At 31.7% G+C, this 10,740-nt stretch overlaps 2 protein-coding genes across 7 annotated transcripts; both read right to left on the bottom strand.

Annotated features, from left to right (window-relative positions):
• Nucleotides 1-475: 475 nt before the first annotated feature.
• On the bottom strand, nucleotides 476-2,807 carry LOC129296999 (uncharacterized). Of its 3 annotated transcripts, none has more exons than XR_008590081.1 (6): nucleotides 2,610-2,807; nucleotides 2,240-2,394; nucleotides 1,282-1,349; nucleotides 1,088-1,183; nucleotides 824-1,010; nucleotides 476-689 (listed from the first exon to the last, which is right to left on the bottom strand). XR_008590081.1 is itself a non-coding variant. In XM_054935398.1 (5 exons), exons 1-5 carry the CDS (start codon nucleotides 2,714-2,716, stop codon nucleotides 954-956), a joined length of 483 nt encoding a protein of 160 aa, XP_054791373.1. In that variant the 5' UTR covers nucleotides 2,717-2,807; the 3' UTR covers nucleotides 476-953. The 3 variants fall into 3 exon arrangements, 1 of the variants encoding a protein (XP_054791373.1); XR_008590082.1 differs by having other exon boundaries at nucleotides 476-679; XM_054935398.1 differs by having other exon boundaries at nucleotides 476-1,010.
• A 3,988-nt stretch (nucleotides 2,808-6,795) lies between these two features.
• Nucleotides 6,796-10,708, bottom strand: LOC129296998 (sucrose nonfermenting 4-like protein). Of its 4 annotated transcripts, none has more exons than XR_008590077.1 (6): nucleotides 10,472-10,511; nucleotides 10,306-10,369; nucleotides 10,067-10,136; nucleotides 8,769-8,883; nucleotides 7,464-7,685; nucleotides 6,796-7,096 (listed from the first exon to the last, which is right to left on the bottom strand). XR_008590077.1 is itself a non-coding variant. In XM_054935397.1 (5 exons), the coding sequence occupies exons 1-5, from the start codon at nucleotides 10,494-10,496 to the stop codon at nucleotides 7,594-7,596; spliced, it is 366 nt and encodes a 121-aa protein (XP_054791372.1). In that variant the 5' UTR covers nucleotides 10,497-10,511; the 3' UTR covers nucleotides 6,888-7,593. The 4 variants fall into 4 exon arrangements, 1 of the variants encoding a protein (XP_054791372.1); XR_008590078.1 differs by having other exon boundaries at nucleotides 7,496-7,685; XR_008590079.1 differs by lacking the exon at nucleotides 10,472-10,511 and adding an exon at nucleotides 10,692-10,708 and having other exon boundaries at nucleotides 6,888-7,685.
• Between the last annotated feature and the right edge of the window lie 32 nt (nucleotides 10,709-10,740).

Raw genomic sequence — 10,740 nt, 5'->3', positions numbered from 1 at the left:
GTGTGCAACACAATATCTACATAGCACTTGGTTGGGTTTAACAATTGCAAAGTCTTAATTGCATAAGACACATTACTAAGTACTAGCATACTATTTTGAGAGGGATCCAAATTGTTCATGTGATATCTTCGCACAGCATTTACATTCTACTCAGCACAGAGAACATCAGTCCAGCTTTAAGAATATAAAATATAAAAAATAATGTTATAGTTTAAAAATATCCTTTATATTCCTAAATTACAAAAAAATAGCAATAACAGAGACAATTAATGTGAAGTAATTACAACATGCGTGCAACAGATATTATATATTTCCTCCTTTTTCGTATGATGGAAAAGAACTAATTTTCCAAGAGAAATACCAAACGCCCCCAAAATCAAGTGAGAGACTACTTATTTGATTCAGATTAACCTTCATATCCATAGGAAGTCTCAAACTGCAAACTAGTTAAGACCAACGTAGGCGAGAATTAGAATTCATGGTTTTGAAGCAAGTATATTTCATGTAGCAATTGGTGTCTACAGTCTAATGTCTTAAGATTGAAACCAAAATCACATTCATAGTTCTTTAAACTGTTAAAATATCATTTCTGTAACATGATATGCTCCACTGCATCTTGGATCATCATGAGGTAATAATTTGTGAACAGTTACCAAAACATTGCCAACACCACCAACCCCTGAAATAATCTAAATAATAAATAGTTCATCATCTTATCTTGTAAATGATCTGGGAAGTCAATATGCCAAAGCTGTATCAGTGACTCCATGCGTTGCTTGTGACTCATTTGAAGGAAATAACACATGACAAAAAATCCACTGACCTCAGTCCTCCATTTGAAATCCACAAGAAACTTGGTATAACGTTGAATCACAAGGCAATCATGTCAGATGCCCTATGGGGCCGGTTAAGAGGATGCAGATTCAACATCCATGGCTGTCAACCAGAATGAATCAAAATTTGAACTTCTTTTTATGCTTTTTGACTACAAGTCCTGGATCCTCTACTTTCTGCAGCGAAACAAATCTAGTTACTTACTAGGTAAGAAGTGCCACGCAAATAATAAAACAAATCACCAAGCAATGACCTTTCGCTTTTTCTTTTCCTTTTTGCCTATTTTCTTCTTGTTCTTCTTCTTTGATTTTTTCACTTGAGAAGGTTCATTCTTCTCATCTTCAGAATCCTGCCAAGATCAGTAACAAATTAGAGAAAGTGACAAGAGCATATGCCTGAACAAATATTCAGAAACCATTAGAAATAATGTATAATCAAGCACTCCACCTCATAGTCAGTGTCACCAAAGGAGTCTACATGCCGGACACTTCTTTGTGGATTTGATGTACTGCGTGCTGTTAAAAATCAGATAAAATTATTGTTGATGAATATTGCACAAAATCAATCATGAAACCCCAAAGTCATGTTTTGTGAGTGGACAATCGGATTTCTCAAGTAACAAAAAATGTACTTACAATAATTTAATATTCAAGTTGATTATAACATTGGCCGAAAACAAAAAGTTTGGTAATGGCATGCCAAATATGAAAATCTTTTATTTTATCCAGTATAATTACTAAACATCTTATAATTTTCAAAATGATTCATAAATTGATGTCTATTTATCCACCTCTACCAAAGAAACAGGCCAAAATTGACAGAAGTTATATGTACCACTTCACAACCATGGAAGTGAATGCATTTCTTAAAAGATAAAATGAATACAGAACAATGTTTATGGCATCCTAAACAAAATCTATTATATAATACAGAACACATTTGTGTCTCATTTACCAGTCATATAATATCTACAATTACCTTCTTTTTTTTCCATCGCCCGTGTCCTAGGAAACTTGGGGGTATTACCACCTCCGGCTCAAACTAAATCAAACCCCCACTATGTGGGACCATTATTATCAATGGCAGCCTCACAGGTATCTCAAGAATACCTTTGATATATTTATTTAATGCAACTATATATTTTAGGACTCAAACACGAGACCCATACCAAGCTAGTTCAACTCCCTTGACCAATTAAACCAAGCACCCTCAGTACAATTACTATAGCCAAACTTAATGCACTACCATTAACTATCCATGTTCGTATCAGAATATTCCACTCAGGCAAATTCTACTCTATGAAATATTTTCATATTCACAACTATTGCTCCTACCTTGGATAAATAATAATTCCAAAAAACAAAACGCGAAGGAAACTAAAAGAAAAGCAGAGTCGAAGGTTTACTTGCAAAAACAGTCTGTTTGGCATTATTGACAGCGAGTTCAAGAAGATCAGGGTTGATAGACGCCAGCCCATCAGGCTCCTTCAGTTTTCTCTCAAGAAACTTTGCTAATGCCGCCGCTTTGTTTGTGGTCACCGGTCCACCAGGATGAGCCAACCTTCATGGACATATAGGCAGTCGGCAACACAAAGTTAATACCAGAACAACAAACACTTAAAGGACCTGAGAAAAAAGGAATTAATAAACGAAGAATTCGATCGAAAGCTTTTTATCTTCATTTTGAACAAACAAAATATGTTCAACAGCTTACGATGGAAGCATGATTGTTTGTAAGCGTGAATCTGAAGGAGAAAAAGAAAAGGATGCAAGAACCTGGGCTGGGAGCTGGAAGGGCGAGATTGACAAGGAAGAGGCGCGAATTTACTGCCACGAAGTGCGCGTCTTTCATCTTCGCTTAGAGTTTCGATCTCTTTCACCATTCTCTCTGGCTCGTTCGCTCGGCCACCACAACGATCCGACCACACCTGCACCGGCGGTTTAACCCAGTTTGGCCAAATAAGTAAATTTATATCCCAGCTAGGCCTAATTCAGCGTCGTTTCATTTTATTGTTTTTCAATATATAAAGTGTTTTAAAATTATTTATATTTATTACATTTTTTTTAATATAAAGATCAAATATTATTATATTATCATGAATAAAATGAGTACACAAGGCAAGTTTAATTTTTTTACTACAAAAGTTGACATGAGTTGAGTTTTAAAGACTCATCAAGTGATCAAACTCAAAACATAAGTTTAAATTTATTTACAGAAATATTTATATTTGTGAATAGAGTTCTCATATTAATAACAAATAACAGGATTAAACCTATAAAAAAGTAAACAGCCTTGAAAGTAAAAAAGATAAACTTGAAATCTAAGTCAGGAGTTAAAACTCATAAGAACCAACTTGGGCCTAACATGATAAGAGAACAATAAAAAGAAACACAAATATTAAGCTGGAAAGAGAAATCATCATCAAAGTTGTGATTCTAAAACAAACATGTACGTTATTTGTTGTTGAAATATAGAACGTAGGAAATTAGTAAACAATAGAAATCCAAATAGTAAGATGAAAGACTCCAATAATAAGAAAGCTTAAAACCAGTAAAAGTCCAAATTAGACGATTAATCACTAATGTTGGGTTTTGGCCAAAAAAATGTTGGGCCTTCAAAAGCTCCATACCAGTTGCTTAGCCCAAACCTTGCTTCCTGGGTCGGACTAGGACACGTGCCAAAAGAGTTGGGGCTCTATATTTGACAGACACTTCCAAGTATGAATAATATATTTAAAAATTTGGTTGCCTATAGAACAAATTAACTCGTGCAATCCATGAAACCTGGGATAAAGTTTGCTATGGTTATCCTCGTTCCTAAAAGCATTTTAAAAGCACTTGTCTTCCATTACTATATTCCATTGAAGGTTTAAGTGCAAAAATATTCAATAATGTTTTTTGAACAATAGGGGCAAAAATACTCATCAAATGTTAATCAAAAACATCCAATAGTTTAAAATAAAAAAAATAATAAAAATACTCATGATGTTATTAAAATTGGTGCAAAAAATGATCAACCCCTAAACTTGTCCTAACGTTCATTAGTTTTTGATGTTAAATGCTAACTATGCTTATTATATGTCAATATTTGCTAACATAAACTAAAAAATAGGCAAAAATATCCATGAAATCATAAGCAAGAAGTATCCAGCAATCTAAAGTGAAAAAAAAAATAAAAGTACTCATAACGATACTTTAATAGGTGCGATAGTAATTAATCTATACCACGTGATTTCTTTCCATCATTATGTATCTTACCCCTTCCTCCCTCCATTTCTACTCATTTTTCTTATTTGCAAAACCTAAAATTTAATACAGTAAGATAAATTGCACACAATTGAAGATTGAGAGCAAAGTAGCTGTGACTTGCTACAAAGAACACAAGCACTCCATGAAGGAGATTGTCTCTACTCGTAATGCTTTTGAGGCTACACATCTTCTACGTTACCTACCTCAGAAACATTCGCACAACCTTGTCCTTAAGTGATTTCGTTCACAATGAGTTCAAAATCCTTAATGGCTTCCTGCATTACTGCAAAGAAGCGAGAAATTTAATTTGCTATTTCGTCAAAACATTTTCCTACATGGTATTCATGTGATAACCGATCAACATGTAAAAAATTCTACCTAAAAATATTTTTTGTCCATATCAAAAAAAAAGTTAACTTTTGCTCATGTGTCAGTGAAATAATCAATATTGAAAGGATTTAATGGATTAGTCACTATTGCACCTATTAAAATAACATTATAATATTCTTGCCCTCTTTTTCTTATTAAGCTACTGGATGCTCTTGGCTTACGGCTTCATAGGTATTTTTACCCCATTTTTAATTCATGTTAGCAAACATTAACACGTGGCAAATATAGTCAGTATTTAACACCAGATATTAACGAATGTTAAGGCAAGTTAAGGGTTTGGTCATTTTGACACCAACTTTGATAATATTATGAGTTTTTTTTTTATTTTAGATTATTGGATACTTCTGGCCGACCACTTGCTAAGTACTTTTGCCTTTTTACGCTAAGAACATCCAATAATTTTTAAGTGAATGAAGATTGAAGAATACACATGAACTTATTATAATAAGTGCAACATTATAACATTCCCCATTCTATTAAATTTGACTTTTGTCCATCAACATTGATCATTTAAAAAAGGAAGTAAATAAATATAAGATATAAAAATACTCATAAACTTTTTTTTTTTCTAAGAGCTTCTATTATCTTTAAATCAATAATGGTACATAAGTATCCATTAACTATAAAAAAGCCATATAGCCTAGCTTGGCCCAAACAACTTAGGCTAGCCCAAATACCTAAATTATTAAATATTACTTTATTTTATTTTTTTAAGTCAATTTCAATTTTTATATAAAAAATTTATATTTTTAAAATCTAATTTTGATTTCACTTTATTAATAACAAAAAAAAAGAATTTGAATATTTAGGCTAAACCTATTAGAGTTTAGGCTTACCTCAAATTTCTTTGGGCTTATTCAGATAGTCCAAATAAGCTCGAAATAAAAAAAAATTAAACTCTCAAGCCCAATTCTGAGATTTTTCAGGCTTATTTAAATTAGTTTGTAAAGATTAACCTAAATTATTAACTCTAACCTTTCTCAATTCATTAAAATAACTTAACATTGACCATAAAATTTTAAGAATATAAACTTAATGAATTGTGAAAATTAGCCTATTTTATAAATTAATGGAGACCCATTCATCATTATTGACTTGAGAATATCAAAAGCTTTTGAAAAAAAAATTTATGAATTTTTTTGCACATTATATTTGCATCTTTTTTTAAGAGTCAATGTTAACGGGACATTAGTCAAATTTAACTGAATTGAGACTATTGCATTCATTAAAACAAGTTCATGAATGTTTTTGCATCTTTGTTTATTTAAAGATACTAGGTACTCTTGAGGGAAAAAAATACTAAATATTTTAACTCTAACATTAATCATTAATATGGTCCATTCTCATACATTAAAAAAAAAGGATAAAATTAGAAAAATGAAATACCAACCACTAAACTGCTTTCCTTGATAATAGGGAAAAAATCTTATTTAAATTTTGCTCATATATGTGCCCACAATTGATGTGATCCAGCGATCGAATATTGTCATGTCATTTAAGGGTTCCAACCAATCCCTTCTCCAACTCCCAACTTTTCTACCATTAATCTGAATTTTAATGACTAAAAGTGCTTGTATTATAAAATTATTATTATGTTAAACAATAAATTTATTTATAAGAATAACATTAAATAATATATTATAAAATTTAACAGCTTACATTTATTAGGTTATTTCTTATGCAATACTATTATTATAATAATAATAATTTTATAATACAATAAATCTCAACCATTCAAATTTGAAATTCAAGAGTAAAGTAGTTGAGAGGAGACTGGAGAGGAGGAGAGATTGGCAGAAGGAAGCCTGTAAAGTGCAAACCAAGCATCTTAATTCACGAAAGGTTTAAATAAATATTAAATACATTACAGGCCTACGACATTTTCAAATAAATAAATCACAGATTTTTATTAAAATTAGTTAGTTAATAGTTTATACTACTAAGTATCAAAATACCGTCATAACTTTTAATAGTACTCTTCATTGAAATCTTTATCTTCTATCCTGAAGTTAAATTGAAAAGAAAAAAATTTGAATGAATCCCAAGTATATTCTGTTACGAAACATGTAAAACTTGTAAAAATACAGACAAAAATTAAAGCCTTATAAATAGAAACAAGAGAATAAATAATAAAAAATAGCAAGACATGGTGTATTCAGTACTGTTTAAAAATGTTCATTCTTCGTTACGCAAGAATAGTTTAATTGTTTATAAATTCCATAAGATGTATTGATGTATTGTTCAAAACCTTAATGGGACTAATTACAGTAGTGTTTCCATAAGTGAAATTATAAAGACTATCATATCATACTTTGAAATCATATTTGAACAATAACTCCGCCCAATGCTTGATATTATTTCTCATTCTCATTAAGCACTCTTGAACAGTTAACAACAAAATTGAAGGGACAAAAATGCCACAACATGGAACTCATTCTCATCATATATAGGATAACAGAGCCTACCCTTAAAATCAAGCTTAAAATCCTCCGTTCAAGTTCCATAATAGAAGACCAAGGAGCCTTACCTCAGTAGGTGAAAACCGACTGACAGGTTTTCCATAACAGAAATGAATGAAAATAATTCATTCAGCTTACATTTGCCCAGGAAAATCTCAATGTACACTGAAATGAGGAAAATGAAGGTGGGGAAATTAAACCATATTGTACCAGCTCAGGAGTTCTCTTCAAAGACCAAAAGCTGATAATAAACTATACAAAACACCAGAATTTCAATATTCTTCCTCCCATAAATTATCTTCCCCAGTCTTCATATCTTCAACACAGTACAGAATGACTACAGATCTTAAGCTCCCATTTTTTCTTGTATTTATACTGGGAGCACGATGAGGATAACAAGGGATGGGTAAGATAAATAAAAATGGGGCCAAACTCAATTTACAGACCTCTTTCTCTAGCCTAAAATCATTAAAACAAGGCAATAAAGCAAGAGGCCAATCCAATAATATTTTAAGTGAAGAGATCAAATTACCAGTTAAGAGAAAAAAAGAGGGCATAGGAAACCTTTTAAAATGGCTGAGCAGGTGGTGTTGCTTGAATATATGCACAAATGTCATAACCACTGCACAAACCATTGTAATTCTTCATTTTCCATTCTAAGTCTAACCAAGGAAGAACTTGAATATGTCACTCAGTGAAACAATGCCCTCTACTCGCTTGCTGCCAGCTTCCACGACAACTAAACGCCTAACGCCTGAATTTCAGAGTCAACATAGCAGATATTTCTCAGCTGAGTAATCCTATAAATGAAAGCAACTTGATATATGGAGAAACTACGACATGACAAACAAGAAGCACCAATACAAATTCATGTATCAGATACAATATAGCATGATATGGTGGATAAGGTAATTTTCAAAATTTAGGATACAGGTACAGAAATATTTAATAATATATCTCAACATTTTATTATATAAGCATAGGTATTTTGATTTTTGAACAAGAATTTCTAAATTAATATAAGAATATTTGTAACAATCAGTCAAAATATTAATTTTTTTTTTTGAGTTTTTAAGTAATATAGAAAAACTTATTGGAAAAAAAACATAATACAAATGTTAGAATATATGAACACATACTGAAATATCCTACTAGTATTGTATCGGATACAAATACATTTACTTTTTTGAAATATCCGTGCTTTATACTCAGGAGCTCTTCTGTTTATGCCGTAACAAGTCACTGATTATCACCAATACTTTTCTTTCTTCAGAATCATTGCATACCAAAGATGGATTCCGCAAAATTGGTTTCAAGATTTTCTTTATCAGATATGGAATGTCCTGTTTTTACTAGAATTGAACAGATTCAAACTATCAACAATAATAACAACTAACCTCATCTCACAGGTAGAGTCAGCAAACAATTCAAGCTATCGTTCCATCTTAATGAGAAAGCCCACTTCTTAACACCTACTTCCTTCTTTCAAACAACTTCAAGTTTACTTTTTACATGTTATTAAACCTGTTAACTTTGTTTTTTTTTTAAATACAATTTCGAGATACATTCTCCAGTCCAAACGTGTAAAAACGACTACATATTTTTATGCACACCCACGTGGGTAACCATTGCTAGAAGAAAAGTCCCCAAGCACTCCTGATTACGCGTAGTCTGTCCTGTTTATGTGTTTTTTGGTAAAATTCCAAGGGGAATGAAACTTACAGTTTTAGAGACAAGAATTAGAGAACTGGGCTAAAAGAGAAGACAATGTCCCACAAAACAAAAATGTAACCCTGAATGTCCATTCCATTTCATCAAAGAGCAAAGAACAACCTACCTGGATTTGCCAACCGTTCCATCACTTTATGCAGAGAATCAGATCTCAGACACATCTGACATCGCTGACTTCTAAGATCGTATGAATGATATGAGTCCTGGCCTAACTGCAGAGCCTAGAGAAATATGCAAGAGAGACTAAGAACCAAGAAGAAAATCACCAAATAAATGTCAATCTGATTTCAGCAAAAAATAAAAAGGAAAAAAAAAAAAGACAGTACACTTCTGATTGAAATTGATAAGGCTTGCAACATTAGCTACATACTGAAATTGACACTAATCTTACTATTTATAAGTGCAATTTTCCTTTCCCATTTTCAGTTAAAATCCTCAATTAGTAGCCATAAAGAACAAACAAGGGACAACTGGACAAGAAGAGAGTCGCATAAATCCTGACCACAATGCGTTTTATAATTGTATGTTTTTTTAAAAGCAAACGAAAAAAAAGGAAAACTACTGAAAAATCTATCAACTGCAAGAAAACTTCCCCCACCGTCACAGAATGTGACAGCCTAAATGGGGGTCGATTTTTTTTTTTTTTTGGTGGTAAAAAAATATCTTCATTAATAGGTATTCCTAATATTTGGTTGCTTAATCGGTTAAAAAAGACATAAATCTCTCTACGTTTCCATTAAATTATGAATGAGATAAGGAACATCAATAGGGAAATTTTATATCTATCAAGATTTTCAATTTTATTTAAATTAATATTTAGAATATCTTTTAAGCAAATTTGGTTGTATTAAATTCATATATATTATCTCATCTCAGATTTAATTATAAATTTGAATAAAGTTAATCATATCTATAAGAATTGCAGTTCTTTTTTTTTTTTTGCCAAAAAATTGCAGTAGTTTAGATTAACTAGAATTAGGGCTCAACAGCCTTCACTTTAGACCTTTTGATTATTTGATAAAACTGCAGTACTTCGCCATCTACTTCAACCAACCAGGAGATCTCTCTAGCAGTCATAATCAACCAATAGCCAAGAAAAGCAAATCATTTTCTCTTTTGGAGGCATAAAACTCAAATATTTGAGAATAAAGAAAGTTGTGCATTTCAATAAAGGACTAATATTCTAATTCTAACCATCTCCAATTCAAAGGATCCTACTATTATGATATGACCAGTTCTATCAACTCTTAATAACACCACATATCAAACCTCACAAGAGCAGCTAAGTTTACCAACAAAAGGATCAAATAGAAGCACAAGTTTTCATTTACTTCATAACTTTATTGTCAATATAAGTTTATAGCATGCGAAACAAGTTCAGGGAAAATGAGAAACAAAGCATACCTGATGGATAGTCATTTCATCAAAATTGAGGCGTGTATAAGCCCTGTCCTTTGCCAAAGCTGTTATATCACTATCAATATAAGGGGAGGGCAACTGTGAGAAACACTACAAGCGGCTGAAAAGAATTAACTTCCAGGACAATTCATGCTCGAACTAAAGATAATTTTAAAGCAATTTGAAGGTTCAGTCAACCATTGCATCAAGAAGAATGATAATATGGATATGAAAACACAACTAACCTTCGGCAATATATATCTAGTAATGAATCATTGTCATCCACTATCGGTATAGAACTTATTTGGGCTGCAAAAAGTAAAGGACAAGATGTTGATATAAGAATAGCTATTTCATAATAAAAGTAAATGTTTTTCTTATCCTTTTTTGATGATTAGAAAATGGAATTACCCTTATTCCTAATTAACCTAAGCATTATCAGTATAGAACTTACTTGGGCTGCAAAACAATTGAGAAATCAACCTTCTCAAAGTAGAAAAAAGTGTACTCTGCCATTACACTAATACCTCAGAGAGTTGATGTGGTACCAATTTCATTATTATTTCAACCAATAGACTTTCTTCTTTATATATTATTTTTCATATTTTCAAGGTCAGAAGACGAAATCAACCTTGAACTAATAAATTTTAGGGCTGAAGTAAGAGATGCACTAGGTCTCA

This window comes from Prosopis cineraria, unplaced genomic scaffold, assembly GCF_029017545.1.
Source record: "Prosopis cineraria cultivar Desert tree isolate PC_DT_omini unplaced genomic scaffold, ASM2901754v1 PC412, whole genome shotgun sequence".
Taxonomy (NCBI): Eukaryota; Viridiplantae; Streptophyta; class Magnoliopsida; order Fabales; family Fabaceae; genus Prosopis; species Prosopis cineraria.
The sequence above is the reverse complement of the archived record's forward strand: the minus strand, read 5'-3'. Positions and strand labels throughout refer to the sequence as shown.